General features: G+C 37.6%; 1 protein-coding gene across 2 annotated transcripts; it reads left to right on the forward strand.

Moving 5' to 3' along the window:
- The first annotated feature begins 2,895 nt into the window (after positions 1–2,895).
- On the forward strand, positions 2,896–23,529 carry LOC127957995 (uncharacterized). 2 transcript variants are annotated; one of them, XM_052556768.1, is made up of 9 exons: positions 2,896–3,040; positions 11,120–11,228; positions 11,386–11,413; positions 13,128–13,457; positions 14,019–14,296; positions 20,737–20,797; positions 21,056–21,088; positions 21,226–21,293; positions 21,868–23,529. In XM_052556768.1, exons 3-8 carry the CDS (start codon positions 11,395–11,397, stop codon positions 21,255–21,257), a joined length of 753 nt encoding a protein of 250 aa, XP_052412728.1. In that variant the 5' UTR covers positions 2,896–3,040; positions 11,120–11,228; positions 11,386–11,394; the 3' UTR covers positions 21,258–21,293; positions 21,868–23,529. The 2 variants fall into 2 exon arrangements, with proteins under 2 accessions (XP_052412728.1, XP_052412729.1); XM_052556769.1 differs by having other exon boundaries at positions 21,969–23,529.
- The last annotated feature ends 1,383 nt before the right edge of the window (positions 23,530–24,912 follow it).

Genomic DNA, 24,912 nt, shown 5'->3' on the forward strand with positions numbered 1-24,912 from the left:
AAGCCTCATTTTATAAAGAAAATAAAAATTTCCATGTTTATGGGGTAAATCAACACTTTCTGATAGTTTTCTGATAGTTTTCCAAATATCTAGGTTATTTCATATGCATGACTTTTTTGTTGTGTCATATTAAATAATTAGGTTTGTAAATAGTTTTCATTCGTGATTTCTAAAAAACACAGACACCACAATCCAACAGTACATACATAAATAATTGTAATTATTAGGATCAGTTTTGCCAGTTTAATCTTACTTCCTCTGTGTCTTCAACCACATCGTCTTAGTAGGCTTTTCATACCCACGTTTCAATAAAAACCTTGTTTTATATTTGCACATTTTTCTTATTTTGAATTAATGTTGCTATATCCTTTTGTGGCTACTTGCAACTGTGCTGTATCGTCTTTGTCTTGGGTAATGATTAATGTACACAGGTATATGCCTCCTTTCGTAGGTTTCGTACGTGTTATTTGATTGAGTTTCATGAATCTAGCTTTCCGTTCTTTATTATTTAACTAAATTTTGTATGTACATGCCTCTATATTGACTTGTATATTGTATTATACTTAGTCTGTAGTCAGAAGTAATACACACTACAGCACACTACATCATACTCCCCTATGGTATGCCACACTCTGCACTTTAACTCCAACAGTTCAACACTGGACTATACATACACACTGCATTAATACAATACCCTACCTGTTACCGGTGGATACTATCCAATACATATACGTGACATTTCTGTATCCAGTTCACGTACACTCTGTTGCACCTTAGCATATTTTTATGCTTATATATGTTTACATAATGTAGAACGTGTAAATTCTGCGAATAGTGAATAATGTGTAGTGCTAACTGTATGTATGTACATATTGTGTATAATGTGTAGTTTAAACTGTAAGTATGTCTAAAAGTACACTATGTGTACTGACTATATGTATGTGCATATTGCATATTTTCACCTGTTGAAGTCTGTATGGTTATATTTGAATTGTTTCTGCAATTTCTGGAGCAAGCTCAAAAGAATTTCACTCACAAAGGCACGTGCTGTGGTGATGTAACAATAAAAGTGACTTGACAGTATTTTGTATGTTATTCTCAAAAAGAATGACAAGTGCTGTCTTACCACTGTAAGACATATGCATATGTCAACAAAGAAAAATGTTAAATGGACTTAAGGCTTGTTTACATTCAACCTAGACTTACAACTGAGTGTACATCATGCTGGTGCAATCGGCCCATCCTGAGTTCAGTAATTAATTACTCACCTTCTTCTGTGACATTTACTGTTATCTGCTGTGTTTCATTTCTACTGGAGACTCGGCACATGTAAACTCCCAGTTCTGACTCTCTGAAGTCTGCCACTCTTAAGGACACATTCCCTTTCTTCAGGTCATTAATGAACAGACTCGCTCTGCCCTCATAGTCAACACCCGCTGTCATCTCTCTGTTCTTATAGGTGCAAATACAAGACCTCTCACTAAATCAAGTAATCTCCATGTCAACGGCACTGAGTGCAGGAGACAAGTGACATGACACAGTGAGAGAAGATCCCAAATTAATCTGAACTATTTTACCGCTTTCAGGAATAACAAGCTGAAAGTCATCTGTGAGGGAAAAGACACATGGACAAGATTCAAATATTACCTGTACTGTGATTGTGTTTAAAAGGCTTATTCCTACAATTCAGTCTTTTAAGTACTTTTAATTATTTGTTGAGTTTTGTTGTTGAGTATAGCAAACATTTCAAAATGCCAAATTCATGTAATTAGGCAACACACAGCTTACATAAAAGCTAAAAATCCTAATAATATAAAATATAGAAATATACCAATATTCAGACACCAAAATATTAATGAACTGCAGGAAAACCTACTGTAACTGCAATATAAAATATTTAAAGTTATTTAACCAATTGACAGCTAAAACAAATAATGAAAATGGTATTTGAAGAGAACATACTGCCACTTCTTGCTGCCATGCCTCTTCTCAAAAACAGGAACAAAACACGTTCAGTGAGACAAAAGAATGAATTGTGTCTCAAACAAACCGCTCGCTTAAATACATTGAAAATCAGTCTTTTGCAAGTCAACACATTTATATTTGGAGTTTATCTCACTGTACCTTTCTCCACTACTCTATAAACAGGACAAAGGAAGGAATAATAAAAAAAAAAATCAGTCTCTCTTCGTAGTGAGCTATGGGTGAAAACATGAAAACATTTCAGTCTTTATCTCTTTATCTCTTTATAAAAATGAAAAAGGATTTCCAAGTAGGTAAAACTGGTTCTCAAAAATGTATGTTTACTTTATACATGAGCTGTCATTATGTGATACTAATTTGATGAAGAACCTACTTTTTAACCATTGACGAAGGTGCAGGCTTACAGCCCCACACAGTATCTCCCTGGATGTGAGGCCACTAGACAAGAGCAGAACTGATATACTGTATGTTTAATTCAGGCCTGATGACAGCCTTTTAGCTGCTGTGACCTTATGGAATAGTGAAATTTCTAAATTGTAGATTGCATAATGTAGTATCTTAGAAGAAACAGTATGTAATTTGTGTATTGTTTGCTAACTATAAAATAAATACTGACTATTAAAACAGTATAGACTACTCATTTGATGGACTGCTTTATGAATACTACATAGGGTATAGTAAGAAGATTTAGACAACATCAGAAAGTTGTGTTCTGTGAAATAGTTAAAATATAATTCGGAACTATACATGCATTTTTAGTAGGCTAAGTAAAGAAAGAAAGAAAGAAAGAAAGAGAAAGAACGAAAGAAAGAAAGAAAGAAAGAAAGAAAGAAAGAAAGAAAGAAAGAAAGAAAGAAAGAAAGAAAGAAAGAAAGTTAAGCCTGCGTCATCATCATCATTGTGTAAGCAAGTGTACGTGAAAGTGAAACCAAACTATGCCTTGACCTTTACTGTTTGGGTATACTGGACAACAATATGCGAAATTTGTGCATATCAGGATAAAACTGGCCATACATATATTCTGAAAAGGCTCATATTTGTGTGACGACAAGTTAAGGTAAGAATAAAGGCTAATTCTTCGTACTAATAACCGAGGACACGGCAATTTGGCATGCCACCTCACTATTCGTCGAACTAAATTCCAAGCGAAACCTTATAATTATAACCTTTATAATTATAACCGTTTTCTGTAAGAATATCTTTGTTTCGTTGGTTAATAATGTTAAGACATTACGTTTTAGTGCCACTTTGAATTTTTTTTCTAGGATTACGATATTAAAGTCGTAATATTTCGAAAATCAAGTCGAAATACTTCTGGAATAAAGACATAATATTACGAAAATAAAGTCGAAATATTTAGATAATTTAAATCGTATAAATTAATGTTATATTATTTTGAGAGTGGCCTTTATTGCTCATGCAAATGTCCCGGATTGAGAGCAACAGGAGAAGTTGCAAACTACCGGGATTGATTTTAATATTGTTGATTCCGAGCGGCCGCATCATCTTACTGGGATGAGGAAGAGTCTGTTTTAATGACTCGCAGAAACAGTTTAATATCAAGAATATTATATTTACTAATAGACAGAACAGGAACAAATTTTTATCTTAACATCAGCTCACACACCCAATCGACATTCCTTTGGGGGGCGCTGTAGCTCTCTTATTTAACTTTTTTTTTAATACACTTCAAATATATGTGGGATTATTAGCAGAAATCATACCATGTGTCATAATCGCGAGAACAGTATTCTTGCTAATAATATTTCATATCTTCCATTGTATTCTTTATTTGTAGCTCGCCAGCCACCCAATAGCAATAAGATGCGTGTTTTTGATAAACATACTTTTAATGTCTCAGCTTTCAAAATCAGTTTTATAGCGAAACACAAATTATTGGTCTTACAATAATGTGTTTTTCAAGCTCTTTAATGATCAGATCGCTGTATTTCTGTGAAACATTTCATTAAATTAAACAGTTTCCCAGCCCTATTCGGACGGGACTCGTTTTCTAAACTACGTTTGAGTTTCGATTCTTACCACCTGACGTCTGCGATTTTCATGTACCAATTCGGACGGGACTAACATCTCCGTGTTTTTTACAGAGGTGGGAGGGTCTGATTTGTGCATCTGGGCGTCACATATGGAGTTAGAATTGTGTCTTTATTACATGCGAGAAAATAAAAGATCTGAGAGAAAAAAAAAAGTTTTAGAGAAAAAGTTATCACACTGATAGCAAAAAAACATTTCATGAGAGAAAAAAGAATATTTGAGAGAAAAAGTTTTCATGCCAATAGCAAAAAATAATAATATTTGAGACTAAAAAAAGTTTTGAGAGAAAGTATTTTCTCATAGAACATAAAAAAATATACATTTGAAATTTTTTTAATTATTTCTGAGAAAAAAAATCTCTCAAAATACTTTGAAAAAAACTCTCAAATATATTTTTTGCTATCAGTGTGAAAATATTTTCTCTAAAAAAAAAAAAGTGTTTCTCTCGAAACGCTTTTCTTTGCTCTTGATGCAATTTCTTGCTCTCGTGTCAGGATTTTGCTTTCACTGTGAGAATTGTGTCATGGGCGGGGCCACGTTCCTATTGGCCAGTCGGGTGAGCATCGTCTTGTCTTGGGAGTCGAACTGAATCATTACACCATTGTTCGGTTCACCTGCATAGATGCCGCCTCTGCCTTATGCCTAGTTAAGTTGAGCACGGACACTCCAATGTTTGGGTAAGATGATGACACACAGCTGCCTGAGCAAGTTCAGTATCACTGAAGATTAAACATTAAAAAATAGCACTCATATTCATGAATTTATGTGTATTATATTATTTGCTTGCTAATCGCCAGTGCTTTAAGTGGCCCAAAAGAGGTGCCGGTACTCTATTATAGCATATATATATATATATATATATATATATATATATATATATATATATATATATGTTTTTTTTATGACTCCCCTCATCCCCATTGTAAAAAGAAAAAAACATAAAAAAACAATGACAGTTGTAACAGTGCATAAATCAGACCTTAACTCTAATGAGCTTAAACTTATTTTTGTTCACAGTGCCCGAACTGTCAATCACTCCTGTACGCGTGCATCACTGACTGTCCTCATCGCAGCTGCAGCATCTTGCGCTCTCTTCATCAAGCTTTAAAACAAAAAGGGGACAAAACGGTCGTATCGTCTTCGTGCATATGGATTAATTAGATAAATAAATAAATAAATTCGTGCCTAGCCGCCTACGGTATTTTTCTTTAGAACTTAGAGAAAAGATGCTGCAGCCAATGAGCAGCCGGCGGGGGCTGGTTGCAGGACGACTCAACCTCCGCAGACAGTTTTTAATGTTTATCAGATAATAACTACTCAAGATTTTGCTTTAGTATAATTTTCGGGACAATTAGGGCCAGATTCGGGATTCTGGACAACAGTTTAGATTTCGGGACTGTCCCGAATTTTTCGGGATGTCTGGTCACCCTTCCTGAAAGAGCTGCTGCATTACTTCATTAGCTTGCGTCTGCCCTGCAAAGATATCACACAGACTTGGTAAAGAGTCAGCAAGCGTGTCATCAGATTCTGACCGTGCTATTCTTATAATAATCAGAGACTGAAGCTAGGAGAGCATAGGTGTTGTTCACTGACTTTGAATATCACAGAGCTGAGCGAGCGCGTATCACACGTTTTTTCCGGCCACGTTGAGTTGTAATTGACAGCGGGAAAAGCGACGCAATCGCATGCGCTTTTCAATAGTGAAACTCAAGGGTTTATGGGTAATGTAGTCTCCGCTCTCGGTGAGACGAATTATGAAGCTTGCATTGTGAAGGGCGCTCTGAAAAGCGGCAGCGCAGGCAAAAGATTAAAGCCTCTATTGAAACAGATGTCCAAATGAGCGTACCGGTACGCTAAAAGCACGTTGGGTGCACAGAGAGGTGGTGGTACGCTCAAGAGCTATATTTGGAAGTGGCAGTACGGAGTACCGGTGTGTATACCGGCCCACTTAAAGCACTGCTAATCGCTAGTAAAGCTAACCAGCCATCATGCTAGGTAAACTTGCAAACTCACCTGGCTTATACTATGTTTAAATCAAATGCCAAATTAATGTTTTGATTTAGATAGTTTCACGCCTTATTTAGTGAGTAGTGAGCAGTGATTGATATACCGTTTGAAAGTGTCCCACCTAGTTTTGTTTAAAATAGTCTTTGTATGGTTGTTGCACTACATGTTTAGCTACACTGCATGTATAGCTCGCAAACTCAGCTACACGGGGCTTATTCTAAATATTTTTTTACCATCTAGCCGAGGTCTAGAGCTGACAAGGTAAATTGCAGGTCTAGGACTAACTCTTACATTAGCAACCCACAAATATGTTTGTGCCTGTACTGTTTTTTCTTTTAAATCTTTCAAACGGTATATCAATCACTGTCTAACGTTAGCTAGTTGTAGGGTTGCCACCTTCCATGCATACTAACGTTAGTTGAAAGTTGTACGGGAGGTTGTATGAACAAGCAGTTACTCTTCAGGTGCTTTGAGGCTAGCAAGTGCAAAGGTAGAAACTAGCTCACTACTCACTAAATAAGGCGTGAAACTATCTAAATCAAAACATTAATTTGGCATTTGATTTAAACATAGTATAAGCCAGGTGAGTTTGCAGGTTTACCTAGCATGATGGCTGGTTAGCTTTACTAGCGATTAGCAGTGCTTTAAGTGGGCCGGTACACACCTGTACTCCGTACTGCCACTTCCAAATATAGCTCTTGAGCGTACCGCCACCTCTCCGTGCGCCCAGAACGTGCTTTTAGCGTACCGGTACGCTCATTTGGACATCTGTTTCAATAGAGGCTTTAATCTTTTACCTGCGCTGCCGCTTTTCAGAGCGCCCTTCACAATGCAAGCTTCATAATTCGTCTCACCGAGAGCGGAGACTACATTACCCATAAACTAGAGGTGGGCAGATCGATACTAATATCGATAATATCAATACCAACGTTGGTATCGGTATTGATCGATACCAACGGGAAAATATCGATACTTAAGTTTCAGTTTCTCTCGTTTTGCGACCTGGCCGTGTTTGTCAAAATGCTGCTACTGTCACAGAGCAGAGCAAGCTCTCAAGAGTGCTGCTCGTGCTCGACACTGCTCTCCTCCCCCTCTCCTGTGTTGTACCGTCACGTGACTCACCACTAGCGCTACTTTCTTTTACTGTCTATGGCTACCACCAGCAGTCAGGCGCGCGCACCGCTCAGCCGCGCATTTCTAACAGCAGTCAGTCAGAGGCGGAGAGAAAGAGGAGCGTTGTATGGCTGTATTTTCAGGCCGATCTACCCTTTTTGTGTTAGCTGTGAAAGTGATACTAGTTTCTATATTTAAACTACACATAGATGTGCACCAGACTTAATTATTTTTATTATTTATTATTTTATCAATAGCTGATTCTCCAAGAGCAGTGGATATTACAAGGCGCCTATCAGAAATGATTGTGAAGGACCTGCAGCCTCTTTCCATAGTGGAAGATGTCGGCTTCAGGAATTTTGTACAAGAAGAATTTGTTTTACATTGTGAAGTAAAACTTTGTGACTTTATTTTAGAAAAAAATTCTGAAAAGAAGTGCACTAAAGAGGAGAAACATTTTTTTATTAACATGCTACTTGAAAAGAGAATTTGTTTTTACATTTTTTTTTATATTTGTGAAGTAATAATTTTGTAACTTTGTTTATTTAAATAAAACAGAAGTAACCAAAAGTTGTTTCTGAACAAAAGCTTTTGTAGTACTGATTAATAACCCAAAATGCAAATCACAAAAACAATTAAAAGTCATGAAAATTCATTTAGATTTAGGTTGAAGACGCATCCACCTTAATTATTAAAAAGTATTGGTATTGGTATCGGCGATACTGGCCCTGTATTTACTTGGTATCGGATCGATACCAAATCTAGCGGTATCGCACACCTCTACCATGAACCCATGAGTTTCACTATTGAAAAGCGCATGCGATTGCGTCGCTTTTCCCGCTGTCAATTACAACTCAGCGTGGCCGGAGAAAACGTATGATACGCGCTCGCTCACGTCTGTGATATTCAAAGTCAGTGAACAACACCTATGCTCTCCTAACTTCAGACTCCGATTATTATAAGAATAGCACGGTCAGAATCTGATGACACGCTTGCTGACTCTTTACCAAGTCTGTGTGATATCCTTGCAGGGCAGACGCAAGCTAATGAAGTAATGCAGCAGCTCTTTCAGGAAGGGTGACCAGACATCCCGAAAAATTCGGGACAGTCCCGAAATCTAAACTGTTGTCCAGAATCCCGAATCTGGCCCTAATTGTCCCGAAAATTATACTAAAGCAAAATCTTGAGTAGTTATTGTCTGATAAACATTAAAAACTGTCTGCGGAGGTTGAGTCGTCCTGCAACCAGCCCCCGCCGGCTGCTCATTGGCTGCAGCATCTTTTCTCTAAGTTCTAAAGAAAAATACCGTAGGCGGCTAGGCACGAATTTATTTATTTATTTATCTAATTAATCCATATGCACGAAGACGATACGACCGTTTTGTCCCCTTTTTGTTTTAAAGCTTGATGAAGAGAGCGCAAGATGCTGCAGCTGCGATGAGGACAGTCAGTGATGCACGCGTACAGGAGTGATTGACAGTTCGGGCACTGTGAACAAAAATAAGTTTAAGCTCATTAGAGTTAAGGTCTGATTTATGCACTGTTACAACTGTCATTGTTTTTTTATGTTTTTTTCTTTTTACAATGGGGATGAGGGGAGTCATAAAAAAAACATATATATATATATATATATGCTATAATAGAGTACCGGCACCTCTTTTGGGCGACTTAAAGCACTGGCGATTAGCAAGCAAATAATATAATACACATAAATTCATGAATATGAGTGCTATTTTTTAATGTTTAATCTTCAGTGATACTGAACTTGCTCAGCCAGCTGTGTGTCATCATCTTACCCAAACATTGGAGTGTCCGTGCTCAACTTAACTAGGCATAACATAACAATGGTGTAATGATTCAGTTCGACTCCCAAGACAAGACGATGCTCACCCGACTGGCCAATAGGAACGTGGCCCCGCCCATGACACAATTCTCACAGTGAAAGAAAAATCCTGACACGAGAGCAAGAAATTGCATCAAGAGCAAAGAAAAGCGTTTCGAGAGAAACACTTTTTTTTTTTAGAGAAAATATTTTCACACTGATAGCAAAAAATATATATTTGAGAGTTTTTTTCAAAGTATTTTGAGAGAGATTTTTTTTCTCAGAAATAATAAAAAAAATTTCAAATGTATATTTTTGTATGTTCTATGAGAAAATACTTTCTCTCAAAACTTTTTTTAGTCTCAAATATTATTATTTTTTGCTATTGGCATGAAAACTTTTTCTCTCAAATATTCTTTTTTCTCTCATGAAATGTTTTTTTGCTATCAGTGTGATAACTTTTTCTCTCAAACTTTTTTTTTTCTCTCAGATCTTTTATTTTCTTGCATGTTATAAAGACACAATTCTAATTCCATAGTCACAGCGATCACGCGCTCTGTATGCGTGCATTGCATTCATTCAGAATGATTGCCATTAGTATTATAACACAATAAATACTAAATGTTAATGTGTGGTTCCTTTAGTTTAACTTGTTTTCAGTTTTTGTGTGTGTGTAGTAGGCTAAACCTACCGTATGTTTAATTTCATAAAGGTACATATGCAATTAAAACATTATGTAAATGAGTGGATAAATGAACGTGAGTTATCTTACCTGATGCTGATATTACAATAGACGGTATTAGCAGTTTACGTGATCTTGCTCTTGATTTTATTATAATTTTTTTATTATTTATTTGCCGCTAAGCAAATATATAAAACATCCGCGAGGTAAGAGCATCTATGGTAATTCACGTTGGCCAAAACACAAAAGGAAACGCGTTGTGAAATAAAATATCACCGACAATCACAGACATTCGCATTCGGACGGGATTAGTTTTCTCAGAGGATCACTGAGTTTGCTGAAAAACAGTAGGTAATTTGCTCTGGAATTATCACAGAGGTTGTTTGAGAAAAACACAGACGTGGCAGATTCGGACGGGATTAAAATCACCAAGTACGTCTGTGAAACGCAGATTTCTCTAACGACCCCCTGTAAAACTAGTCCCGTCCGAATAGGGCTATTGTCTCTTGACCGCCCCTTATTTAGCTACTAACTGCTGTAATGTTAATCCATTAAGAAAATGAAAGACAGAAAATCACTCACTGCTCTTGACTGAATTACTTTGTAGTTTTAATAAGAATTTATGCACAGTCAAACCAAAAACGTATATCTCTCTCTATATATAAAATTGGGACCAAAAATTATTCAGCACTTTATAAAGCACCATGTATTTCTTCATGTATTTAAGCCCAGCTTTCGACTTTATTCTCTAAATATTTTGACTTTATTGTCGTAGTAGTAGTACGACTTTATTCTGGAAACATTTTTACTTTATTCTCGTAATATTTCGACTTTATTCTCGAAACATTTCGACTTTATTCTCGTAGTAGGCCTATTAAGACTTTATTCTCATTATGTTTGCCTTATTCTCGTAATTTCGACTTTATTCTACTTAAATCTCGTAATCTTACTTTTTTTTCAACGTTGCACTAAAACGTTGTCGTACATATTAATATGAATCATCAAACTATTAATAAACTACATTTTAAAATATTAATATAAATAAACTTGTTTCATTTTCTGGTTAGTCTCTGTTTTTCTGTAGATAACATTTACTTTAGTCTTTCAACATGCAAATACATATAGATGCTCAGATGTTTATATTACATAGAGAATTATATGCTTATGTCTAAATGTTTATACACTGTACCTGTTGGTTCCTATTAACAACTGCTGCTTATGTTCATGTGATCAGTTCATATACAGTATGCTTTACTGGATTTTGTGATGAGAATTAATTTTATATTCATTAATCATGAATGGAAGACAACTGAGTAGAATAGGACCGAGAAATTTGCTTGTTAGGCTACTGCAAGACCATCAGATACTATTATGGAACATTTCCTTCAGATCTGAATTTATTCTGTACTATCGATTGTGTTAACATTTTTAGCACTGTTTTATTTTCTTTCATTTTGCTAGATTTAATTTGCAGTGTGTGAAGTAATCCACATATTTTACTTAACAACTGAGAGACGGTTTAACCTTTAACCTGGAGAATCTGATTGGACATCGCTGAAGAACAATAAAGGTGAGAAACATAATATCCACTGTTCTACTGCTAAACTCATCTATATAAACTGTTTCTCTGTGTGTCAACAGAATCTTTTGTAGTAATAAGGTCAGTGTGTTTGCAGTGATGTGAGAGATTCTGTGGATTCTCAACTAATATTTTTCTGCCTTTTTAGGAGAGGAAAATGGCTGAAGCAAACGAAAGTAAGTTCTAAAATAATTCTTTGCTAGGCAATTTTTTTGTTTGTTTTTAATTTACTAACAATGTACAGCAGTGGTACTTTCACTACACTGAACAAAATTATAAACGCAACACTTGTTTTTGCCCCCATTATTCATGAGCTGATCTCAAAGATCTAAGACTTTTTCTATGTACACAAAAGGCCTATTTCTCTCAAATATTGTCTAAATCTGTGTAAGCACTTCTTCTTTGCCAAGATAATCCATCCACCTCACAGGTGTGGAACATCAAGATGCTGATTAGACAGCTTGATTATTGCACAAGTGTGCCTTAGGCTGGCCACAATAAAATGCCACTTTTAAATACACAGTTTTATTTTATTGGTGGGTCCAGGGGGGACGGAAATCAGTCAGTATTTGGTGTGACCACCATTTGCACACATCTCCTACACATAGAGTTGATCAGGTTGTTCATTGTGGCCTGTGGAATGTTGGTCCACTCCTCTTCAATGGCTATGCGAAGTTGCTAGATATTGGCAGGAACTGGAACACGCTGTCATATATACGCCAATCCAGAGGATTTTCCAAACATGCTCAAAGGGTGACATGTCCGGTGAGTATGCTGGCCGCGCAAGAACTGGGAGGTTTTCAGCTTCCAGGAATTGTGTACAGATCCTTGCAACATGAGGCAGTGCATTATCATGCTGCATTCAAAATACCATCAATAAAATGCACCTGTTTTCATTGTCCATAACATACGCCTGCTCATTCCATAACCCCACAACCACCATGGACCAGTTGATCCACATCATTGACATCAGCAAACTGCTCACCCACATAATGCCATACATGCTGTCTGCCATCTGCCCTGTATAGTGAAAACAAGGATTCATCCAAAAGTGCCAGACGCCATCAAATGTGAGCATTTGCCCACTCAAGTCTGTTGCGATGACGAACTGCAGTCAAGTCGAGACCCCGATGAGGATGACGAGCATGCAGATGAGCTTCCCTAAAATGGTTTTTGACAGTTTGTGCAGAAATTCTTTGGTTATGCAAACCGATTGTTGCAGCAGCTTTCCGGGTGATTGGTCTCAGACAATCTTGGAGATGAAGAGGCTCGATGTGTTCTATGGTTGTGAAGCTGGTTGGATGTACTGACCAATTCTCTGAAACGTCTTTGGCGACGGCTTATAGTAGAGCAATGAACATTCAATTCACAGGCAACAGCTCTGCTGGACATTCCTGCAGTCAGCATGCCAATTGCAAGCTCCATCAAAACTGTGACATCTGTGGCAATGTGCTGTGTGATAAAACTGCACTCTACTTTTTTTAGAGTGGCCTTTTATTGTGGTCAGCCTAAGGCATAGCTGTGCAATAATCATGTGTCTAATCAGCATCTTGATATGCCACACGTGTAAGGTGGATGGATTATCTCGGCAGAGGAGAAGTGCTCACTAACACAGATTTAGACATATTATAAAAATAGTAGGCTAAATCGTGTGCACAATTTACTAATTCGTACCCTCAATTAACAATTTTGTTCACTCGATTTAAAAATAGTGCGCACAATTTACTATTTAGTTGCCTCGATTTGCTAATTTTTTTAAATAGTAATATAAATTGTATACCGTGCAGTGATCAGTATCTCATATCAAACACATTCAAACATGAAGCATTTTAAACATAGCAACAAGTTTAAAGATTATGACTGTATACTTGTCCCTCTTTTCCCTGACAGATGATTTTCAACTTGTTCTTCAAACAGTTGAAGAAAATAAAGTTGAATGGGGCACTGACTTCATTGTGACATGTCAACTGTCACCTGAAATCAGTGCTGTTGACATGGAGATCAGGTGGTTCAAAGAGACAGACTGTGTGTGTCTCTATAAGAACAGACAGGTGACAGAGGGGATGAGCTACAAGGGCAGAGTGAATCTGTTCACTGAGGAGCTGGACAGAGGAAATGTGTCCTTACAACTGCGAGACATTGGACAGTCAGATGTGGGAGATTATCTTTGTCAGGTCATCAGTACAGACAAAACAGAGGAGATAACAATTAGACTAGAATGTGAGTATTTTATCATTTCATTTTGTTCTGTATTATCTCAGCACACTCATTTTTAACATTCCGTGGAAACATCTAAATTTAAGACTTAATACTCATGAGATGTTTTTTGGTCTGTTAGATCAAACAGTGAATAAAAAAAAACGTAAATATGTAAAAAGACAGACTGTGATATGATTTAAGAAAAATTACGCAACCTGTCTGATTTGGTCATGTTTATTGCTCTATGTCAACAAATAACTGGCAACACTAAGATTCCATGAATTACCATTAGTTAATGCATGCATAATACAATGTGTTATACATTTGTTACTATATTTATCAATATTTGTTAATATTAGTTCATAAAAAAATACAACTGTTTATATTAGCTTTAGGTCCATTAAATAATATCAACATTTTTATCAACAACTTTTAATTGTAATAAACAATTAGTAAACAATGAAATTTACAATTCACAATTTAACTAAAATTAGTAAATGTTTTACACATTTTACATTATGTCTTATTAACAAATGTTAACCCATTTAGTTTATTATTAATAAATTAAACTTTGTTGTAAAGTGTTACAGGGTGGCTTTAGGAACAGAGACACAGGAAAAGGAGCACTACTTGGAGCAGCATTGGGAGTAGGAGCAATGGTAGCAGCAACAGTGGTAACAGCAGCAGGAGCAGGAGCAGGAGCAGTAGTCGCAGGAGCAGGAGCAATGGTAGCAGCAGCAGGAGCAGCAGCAGGAACAGGAACAGGAGCAGTGGTCGCGGGAGCAGGAGCAGTGGTAGCAGCAGTAGGAGCAGCAGCAGGAGCATATATCTTCAATCCAAAAATCTTGAAACTTTATGTGGTAATTGTACAAATTCAAATACCAAAGTATAAAAATGTTGCACACATCCCACGAACCCACACAGGGCTCAGGTACAGGAGAAAGAAGAAAAAAAACTATAGGAAAAAACAAACGTACTGTCGGCACACTTATGTAACTGCTCCATAAAAATAATTTATTGCTGCAACGTTTCGACCATCAGGTCTTCGTCAGACACAAATTACATAAACTGGACATAAACTCTTAATAAGTAACAGGTGACCATTCTAATTAGTCACATTCAATCACTTACGCAGGTACACGCCCACAAAAAAATAAATAAAAAAAAGTGAGAGAGAGAGAGAGAAAGCAAGAGTGAGAAAGAAAAGAAAAAAAGGAAACACCACATAAAACTCAAATAAATATAAAAATCAATACAGGTCAAATACAAACTTAAAATCGAATAAACAAATATCTCAATACAGATCAATAATCACTCAAAATATTCAAACAATACTGAAGACAGATGAAAAAATATGGGCCCCAGGAAGACTAGCAACCACATTGTGGAAGCTAATGGGGACCCAAATAAATAAACAAATAAACAAATATAAAATTCTTAATCTAACCCAAAAGATGACTACGTATTTAGAGTATAAATCCAAAAACATTCCCTTTGTAAACTACTGATGTATAATGCTATGTAGTATAATAAATGGTAAGACACTTGTTCTTTGCTTTGTTCTATTTTATGTAAGAAGGTATAACATTAAAATATATTAAAATGCACATTATAAACACACACAAAACTCTAGCACATAAGGGGGGGGGGTTCTAGCAGATCAATCACAGCGCTTGCAGTCCATGTAGAATTGACGCAGTGTTAGATATTTGGAGAGGTGAATAAATCAGCCTTTAAGAGTGACAGGTTTCACAACACTAGATGGGAACTCCGATCTTACAAGCATGTCACGTATGTTAATTTGACATTTAAAAACCAAACAGGGGCCATCCTTGAAAACATGAGAGAAATAAGGATCACTAGAAACAATATGCCAATGCCTGTAAAGAACTTTATGAAATTCTCCACCTAATGCTGAATACCTATAACTGAACAAATAGGGCATTGCCTTATAGTGTTTTATTGCTCACAGCACATAGACACCGTGTTTGAGATGTATCATAAAATTTACTCTTAGCTTCTTCTATCCATTCCCTACGGTAACCACGATGTAGAAATCTTGATGTCGAACCATCGGACCATCGAGAGTAAGATTCTTTAATGCTACACACTCTGTGCACACGCTTAAACTGGCTAATAGGTAGGCTTTTAATAAGAGGTTTTGGATGGAAACTATCCCCTCTTAAAATCGTATTATGATCTGTTGGTTTATGGTACAATTCAGTTTGAAGTTTACCCTCAGAAATGTGTACCTTTACATCAAGAAAAACATCTAAGGTTACGTAGAGGAACCAGGGTTACATACGTACTCAAGCTGCATGGAGAACATTTGGGGAACGAGAATGCCCACACCGCCAGACTTCAAATCTCTGCCTAGTGTGGAAGAGCACAGCTAAAGCAAGAGAAGGAGACAGGAGCCTGACAGTAATCGGGGACAACCCGTCCAATGGCCAAACTTCAGAAGGAGTTAGTCTTGACCCCAGGGGAGGGGAGATCGGAGGACTCGAGCCTTAGTATAGCATCCTGATCACCGCTTAGCTTTAGCTTTTCCTGGCCGGAGGCCTCAGCCTCAGCATACCATGGAGGAAATATGTAACCAAAGGGTTTCTGCCCACTGACTGGCCACAGAGAGTGGCGCGGTAGGCCACCATGACCGCCACGTAGACCTTCAGAGACCTTCAGAGTCAGTCAACCCTGCGGAGAGCCTGCAGGAACTCCAGCCCTGTACCAAACGGGCAGTTAACTGGGTCGAGTTGGCGGTCTCCGCACCAAGAAGTAAAAAGCTTCCACTTCAAGGCATACAGTTTCCTCATTGATGGAGCGCTGGATTGGAGAACGGTCTCAACAACCTCGGTTGAGAGACCGGAAGCTAAGAGTTGTGCCTCCTGAGAGACCACACCGACAGCCTCTAAGTTCCATGTAGGGTTGCACCCTCCACCTGCAAGAGGAGATCTCTCCTGACGGGAACCTCCCATGGAGTGCCGTCAAAAAGAGAAATCAGGCCCAGGGACCATACCCGGCCCGGCCAGAAAGGGGCTACTAACAGCAGCTGGACTCCGTCCCAGCACACTCTCTCCAGAACTCCCGGGAGCAGAGCAATCAGGGGAAAAATGTACAGATGAAGCCTCGGCCACGTCTGTACCATTGCGTCCAGCCCCGGTGGAGCTGGATGAGTCAGGGGAAGGCAGAGGAGACAGTTCAGTGTCTCTCAACTCGCAAACAGATCCACCATAGTCTGCCAACATCTCCAACTCTGTTCCCCGGGCCTCGGCCCCTGCCTCAACAGTATGTCTGCTCCTATATTAAGATGCCCAGGAATTGTGGACTGCTCTCAGCAAGAGGAGTTCGCCCTGGGACCACACAAGGATTTGGTACGCAAGTTTGTATAAACAGCGTGAGCGCAGAACAACTTGATGGTTGATGTAAGAGACCACTAATGTGTTTTCGGTGCACAGCATGGTGACCTCTTAGGTCTGGGACAAAGTAATAGTGGTCGAAGCACGGCCAGCATCCTTGGACAGATGATATGCCATGTCGGATGGCGGCCACTCCACAGACCATAGGCAGGGTGGCAACTCATGACCGCACCCCAGCTGGTGAGGGATGCATCTGTCGCTAGCATTACGTGGTGAAAAGGAGCTCCCAGCACTAGGCCCTGAGACAAGAACCAAGGTTTTCTCCACATGTCTAAGGCATGTAGGCACCGCGGCGTGACCTTTAGCATGCAAAGTGGGTTTCCCCTCAGGGAGAACCCCTTGGTCTTGAGCCACCACTGTAGGGGTCTCATGTACAGCAGGCCTAGGGGTGGGCGATATCTCGATATTTAAAATATATCGAGATATTTTTTAAACACGATATGGATTTTGACATATCGTATATATCGATATATTGTTTATATTCTGATTCCGCCACTTTGCTTGTTTGCCTTCCCTGTGCTGTGCTCGCCCCCGCCTCCTTGCTTTTGTCCCCTCTCACCTTGCGTGTAGAGAACTAGTCAAAAAAAAAAGACAACTGGCTCCATTATATGGAGATACTTCAGTTTTAAGGCGTAGGGCGAACGGCAGGCAGATGTCTACTGTAGGGCCCAATGAAACGCGGACGGAATCGCGGAATCCAGTCATAAAAATGGAATTTACAGTTTAACGCGGAGTGTCACGGAATTGGTCAAATTTTAAATGAATTAATCAAAAGTCGGTCATGCACTTACATCAAATCACGAAATTGACTAATATCTGCAAATATTAACCCGGAAAAGTCTATTTAAATATGAATCCTGCATGTTCTGCGTGTCTGTGTCAACGAATGGAGCAGAAGCGCGTCTTCATTCATTAAACACGGAAGCTCGCATAACGCTCGCGCTGATTTCATTGTCTTTCCTCTCTCTAAATAAAGACGTGAACACATGAGGAACATCTCCAGAACTGCACTGAGAGTCACTTCATGAGCATCTGACCGTTTGATTTGAGTAAGACTAGCTCATATCACATCATAGACTGTGGTATCACATACACAGAACTGTAAAGGTAAACCCGTCAAAATAAAAGTATTTGACAGAAATCTATTACTATTGTACAGCAGAATGTAGATAGCCCACTACTACTACTATTAAAATGAAACGAACATAATTTTATAAGGAATAATCACACAACATTTCTCCCATGTTTTATTTTTAATAGTAAATCCCCTTTGTTTACCAAAAAATAAAGTTTGCTTAATTTTAAATAATTAAAAGATAAATTAAATGAATGTTTTATGCCTTCATTTGATAATCAGAAAAATGTAAATACACAGAATTTCTGAAGGGAAAAAAAACATTTCACATAAGGCTATTTTAAGAATTGTTTTTAACTAATTAAGTTGTTTTTATGCATTTAAATAATTGCACATGCTAAAACACAGAATTAGGTAACAATAAAACATATGGTGAAGAAAAAAATAAAATGTTTCATAGGCCCCTTAACATGTAATATTTGCCATATTTGTTTTTGCAGTAGTTTTTTGGGGGTTATTTTTCCTGTAAAGATATCGAGATATATATCGTATATCGAGATATAGAAAAATAAATCGAGATATATTTTTTGCTCCATATCGCCCAGCCCTAAGCAGGCCAATAGTATTCACGTTGAACGAAGCTGCCATCAGACCCCGCAATCTCCGATTTTTTTGATAGATCGTGACACACCAGTCCTCGGACTTTGCCTGTGCAAGCGTGCTGAATTTTAGTCCCCTGACTGAGCGCTTCAAAAAGCACAGATATAAAAAAGGACACAACACCTCATCCTTCCTCGGAACAGTGAAGTACCGGCTGTAGGACCTGGACTCTGCATCCCAAAGAAGGACCACCTCGACACATTCCTCAGAGCGTGCCCGGCTTGAGATCATGCAGCAGCAGCGAGCTCTGCCTCAGAGGGCGAAGAAACCACAGAGTGGGCTTCCAAGCCTCGAGAACGAGCTCTAGATCTAGTGAACATGGGTGGAGATAGGACGAGCCATCTCCAACCCGTTCGCCATATCATGTGTGATTCCCACGATCGCGGTCGCCGGTGTGCCTCAGCAGCAGTGCGATTGCAACAACAAGATCGCATGCACTGACACACTCCTCGGAGCGTGCCCGGCGAGAGTGGAGCGCTTAACAGCGAGAAAAGCACAAAAAGCCCCCCGAGAGCCGACTGCGCGAGCTCCTGTCCTCATTAATGCTGCTTATTATAATATTAGGCATAATATGCTTGTGTAACTGGTGCTTGTGTAACTGGTGCTAGTGCAACTGGTGAGCTCATCGACACCTTCCACATCAATCTCCTCAGAGAAAAACAGGCAGCGTGTCGCGCCCTCTCATCGGGGAGAAAGTACCGCAAACGCAGGCTTCCAAACCCCCGAGAGTGGTCGCCAGATCTAGTGGTCCAAAAGTGAAACCCGCGAGCACAACCACCGCTCCACCTCGGCGAAAGCGGGGTTGGCACTGCGAGAAACACCAGTGAAGGCTACCTCCTCAAAGAGAGCCTTCTGAGAGTGAAGCAAAATGCTCGCATCGCAGCCGTCAACTCCCTCAAGAGCTGACACTGCATGCTTCACTCTCAAGCAGACAACACACAAGCTGCGTGTGTCCCTACCCTTTTTTTCTCGCACTGAATGCTGCCTGCTCTCGCTCAGAACTTCATTTGATTGATGCTTTGACAATGGAGTTTATCAGTGGACAGACGACACTAAATAAGACTCACAAACAGATAGCGACTGACACACACACAGAGCGCTTGCTGAAAACAGAAGACTAACTGCCGGATTCGCTGCTCATGCTTTTATGTTTTCTGGTCTCTGACATCACCCGCCTATGACGTCTCACCCATCCATTGGACTGATTACACACGTTATTCAGAGACGTTACACTGGAGGCTATCCCCAAACGTTCACGACGCAGCTGAGTTCCTGAAGAGGAACTGATATTCTCTGTATCACACTCCATAGTAAACCTCAAGTGTTCAGTTCTAGAGTTGAGAAAATTCTAAAACAGCATTAATATTAGGTAGATTCATATTAGAATGATCACCTGTCAAAGAGTTGTACCAGTTAATGTTATTTGTGCCTGACGAAGACCTGATGGTCGAAAAGTGGCAGCAATAAATTATTTTTTATGGAGCAGTTACATCAGTGTGCAGACAATACGTTTGTATTTTTGCTATAATTGTACAATTTTAACCTGATTAGTTACTCTGTACTGTGTATCAAATGTTATCATAGATTCTGTCTGTCCAAAGCTAAGTAAAAAGACATTTCCTCATAGACAACTCTCACAACAAAACAAAATATTGTTCTGAAAATTTATCTAATTTACTGTGCATCAAACAAAACCCCTTCATAAATACCTTCTAAACCACACAAATTTGAATTAAATAAATTAATTTGACTGTTTGTTTCTCACAAATTAGAAAAGGAGAAAACAACTGCTAAATCAAGATCTTGAGAAAACCTATTATGATGTTTTCACTATTGGATCCACTTTTGTGTGTTGCTTATCCCTGAAAAAATGGGTTGCTGTGTCTCTGTTTGACTTTACACAACTCTAAACAACTTCGATATAAAGACAAATGTCTTCATTCGTTTCTTTCTGTAAAGTAATACAGAGAAAACAAAACAAAAAATGAAGTTCACTGGTCAAAATGTCTACCAAAAAGTAATTCACAAAATATTCCTTCACAAGATGCAATTATATTTATTTTAACAAAAAATATGTATTGTGTTTTCATGTCATGCATACCATCATGTACAATATCATATATTTTCACTGTTTCCTTCACTTCCACAGATACAAAGAACATGGAGTAAAGAAGAGAGAAAGAAAATGACAAAATCTTATAGTTTGGCACGTGAGTCTAACATCAGATAGGACAGAGATGGTGCATTTGAGTTGAGCAGAATTTATAGTTAAAAATCTCCTCTAACAATGAGCATTAAACATATCTAGCAATGCAGTAAACAACGTCAAATAATTTTTAGATGTGATGGGTTCAGGTTCTGTACATCAATTCAAATAAGAGTTATTTTTTAATCAGACTTTTCTTAATTTAATGTTTCTGTTGCTCCATTTAATGTCCTCTGGTGAAATTGCAAACTAAACGCACCAGAAAGAAGAAACAGCAAAGAGATTCCTCCAGAGTGTGAGTCATTTCACATCATTTGAAAATTACAATTTATTCATCTTAAATATAATTAAATACAAGTTTATTTCATTATCTAGATATTAGTGTGCACTTAACTATTTTGATTTGTGAAATTCTTTCTGTTTCATTCCTAGTGTCTGTAAAACTATCACAAAAGCAAGAGTGAAGATGTGGAACAACACTAAGTTCATTTTTCCAATCGGTAAGTTGTAGTAATGACTGTACACAAACACAAAAGTGAATGCTTTATTTAGGTGTGTATTAATGCAAATGCCCAATAAATCTAAAAGCTTGAGTTATTCCCTGATAAAACAAACTCACTCATTCATGATGTAATAGTACATTTATTGTGGCTTTTGTTCAGATTGAAAGAAGAAAAAACTGCTAAATCATAATCTTGAGAAAACGTATTATGATGTTTTCATGTTTGATCAAATTTTTTGTGTTGCTTAAACATCTTTAAACATCTTTGTAAAGACAGATCTCTTTGAAAAGTTCTATTAATTTCTTTCCATAAAGTAGTACAAAGAAAAACAGAAAAAAATAACTAGTTCAAATTAAAAAAAATATTCCCTCATACAGTAAGTTACAAAAAAACAAATATTATGAGTTATAGCTTGCAGTTACAGTTATTATTGGAATTATGTTTCCACAATTTTTATGTGTGTGTGTTAGTGTATCAAGTGTCTGTGATAGAGTTGTGCTCTATGTGTTTGTAATAATAAAACTATATTTATTTATGTCATTCCCATAGTTATTTGCATTCTTTCCATCAGGGGATGTCTCAATCTGGCACAGAAACACTGAGTAGTACTTCTCATTGGATCCAAACTTACAGTCATTTCTCTCTCCTTTGATCCTGATTCCTTTATGTGAGGCTGAACCCTAGACCTTGCTCTTCTTCCTCCACTCAATCTCCCAGGAACAGCATCCAGACACTCTCCCTGCACAGAACCTGAGGATAGCACTCAAATCTCTCAGAATGGTCTGGATACGATTGCTCCTCTACTACATACCGTATTTTTCGGACTATAAGTCGCACCTAAGTATAAGTCGCATCAGTCCAAAAATACGTCATGACGAGGAAAAAAAAACATATGCAAGTCGCACTGGACTATAAGTCACATTTATTTAGAACCAAGAACCAAGAGAAAACATTAGCGTCTACAGCCGCGAGAGGGCGCCCTATGTTTTCAGTGTAGGCTACAGGAGCACTGAGCAGCATAGAGCGCCCTCTCGCGGCTGTAGACGCTAATGTTTTCTCTTGGTTCATGTCAAATTAATTTTGATAAATAAGTCGCACCTGACTATAAGTCGCAGGACCAGCCAAACTATGAAAAAAATGCGACTTATAGTCCGGAAGATACGGTACATCACAGTTTTGTTATCCCCAGACAGAGACTGTTGTGTTGGGGTCTTAGCATGAGCTCACATGTACCTGAGCACAAGAACAAAGATTAGAGAAAGAAAAAAGATAATGCAACAAAAAAAGTTGTGTGTGGGAAAACCTACATCTTCGTAATCCAGCTGTAATCCTAAACTTGCCCTCATGTTCCACACTACAGAAAATAAAACACTTTCTTAGTTTCTGGTATTTTAAAACACTAATTATAATTAATTGTGAAGTTTTTTTTGTCTGAAATCGCTGTTTACTATAAATGTACATGTGAATGTTTTAGATCAGCAAAATATGTATGTATATATGCAGATAGATATGCATTTTGTGCTCTGAATTTAATCGCCTACAAATTCATACTGAATGCATTCATGACTGTAAAGCATATCTGTGTTTGTCAAAATCGTGATTAAAATTTAAATCGCTAATTTTTTTTTCTTCTGCCCATATCGCACAGCCCTAATGAACACTTTACTATCCCATGAGACCACAGGATAGTAATGGCATTTATGTATGGCATTTATACTACTTAGATTCACACTATACAGAACATACTCTTTTTGCAGTCACAAAGTAATTACGTCCTCAAGAGATTATGTGATTTCTAATGCTGCCTTTGTTTCAGTGCTGAGTTCTGCTCAGGACTCTTAGACTTTAAGAGATATGGGCTATAATGAACATGCAGAGAAATCTTTGACTTCAGTATAACTTTTAAATGTGATTTAAAAAGTGATTTAAAAAAGTGATAAAAAAATGAATAGCACAGGATTTTTAACAGGAATGTAAACAAGCCTGTGAGGGATATAAGTACAGTTTAATGATTGTACAACTGTTTAACAGACTGTTCAGTTGACCAACTAAACAACACTGAAAAAACTAAACAAAAATCAGTAAACAAAACACAAATAAATATTTTTTAATTTTGATAAAAATGATGTTATCTAAGACCTTTACCTTTATACAGTGTTTTCCAATGTAAAGACTGTAATTCTGTACCTTGCCGTTTTCTTCCAAATAAAATTCAACATGGCATCTAACCTAACTAACTATATTTGCTATTGTTTAATTTTTGTCAAACAATTCATTTCATAAGAGAATTACATGAGCATGTAAATTAATGTGCAAGCATACCTGTGTTTAAATTGTTCTGCTTTGTCACTGAATTTAGGAGGTTCAGCCATGGATCTGTCACTCTTCAAAGATGCATAGCTTGATTGTGTTGATGCTGTTCTCTGTGACTGTTGGTAAACAGCACTGTACTCAGCTTTTTCTGAAAGACTGAAAATACCAAAATGAATTAAAATACATTGGTTTCGACCTGAGATTTAAGATTCATATACTGTACATTACCAAATGCTGTTTAAAGTTGTTTTAGACAGTTTAGCGTGTCACACAGTGGGACAGTTTCAACTAAGCAGCCATATTATAGATCTAAAAATTATAACATTTGACATTAAAGACCCCTAATGTATTTTGCATAATTTACATGAATTGATGCGAAACAATAATGGAAACTACAAATGATTAAAAAAAAAAATCAAGAAGAATATGTGTATATTTATCAGGCATGTATCTGGGATGCAAGTGCCCTGTTTTATCAGTGAATTTAGGAGCTTCAGCCATGGATATGTCACTCTTCAAAGCTTGATAGTGGAGATGCTGGTCTCTGGATCTGGTGGTGAACAGCACAGTCTTCCACTTTCTCTGGATGACTGTAAATACTGAAATAAATTGAAATACATAGACAAACTGTACACTACACTTGAGGTTTTTATAGTTTTAAAGTTAACAAGTAGCATTTGACATTAAAGACCCCTAATACAATTTGTATAACCCACATAGAGTATAGAAGAATCAAGAATAAGAGTGTCACAAAAGAGTTGTGTATGTTCATCAGGCATGGACAGCAGGCAAACAAAACAAGCTTTTTAGCGTTCTATAACACCCCGCATATAATGGAAGATACCTTTTTGATTGATTTAATTAAAGAAAAAAAATTATAATATTAATAATATTTTAATTAGGGTATTATGTGCTATTCAACATTGGATTAAGAAATTCCAGCTATATTTCAGTATAAAATTCAACAAAATTTAAACAAGTTGACAGTCATTATAAAACAAATTATTACACACTTGTTCTAGATTTACATACATTTTAAAAGGTTATTTGGGGACAGTAGATACATAATATCATGTGCACCGTTATTCTCTCATTCGAGTATATTTTTCCGCAGGACAAACCTGGGTTGAAAGTGTTCTGCTTTATCACAGAATCTCTGTCACTCTTCCAAGACACACAACTTGTGTCTTCGCTTTAGGGTAAACTGGGGTCAAAAAGTAGATATGATATACAACTGCCAACTGGCTTCTCATTCCCAGGAATCAGCTTGGAATTGTCTTTGGTCCACACACACGTTTTTCAG

This window comes from Carassius gibelio, chromosome B5, assembly GCF_023724105.1.
Source record: "Carassius gibelio isolate Cgi1373 ecotype wild population from Czech Republic chromosome B5, carGib1.2-hapl.c, whole genome shotgun sequence".
NCBI lineage: Eukaryota > Metazoa > Chordata > Actinopteri > Cypriniformes > Cyprinidae > Carassius > Carassius gibelio.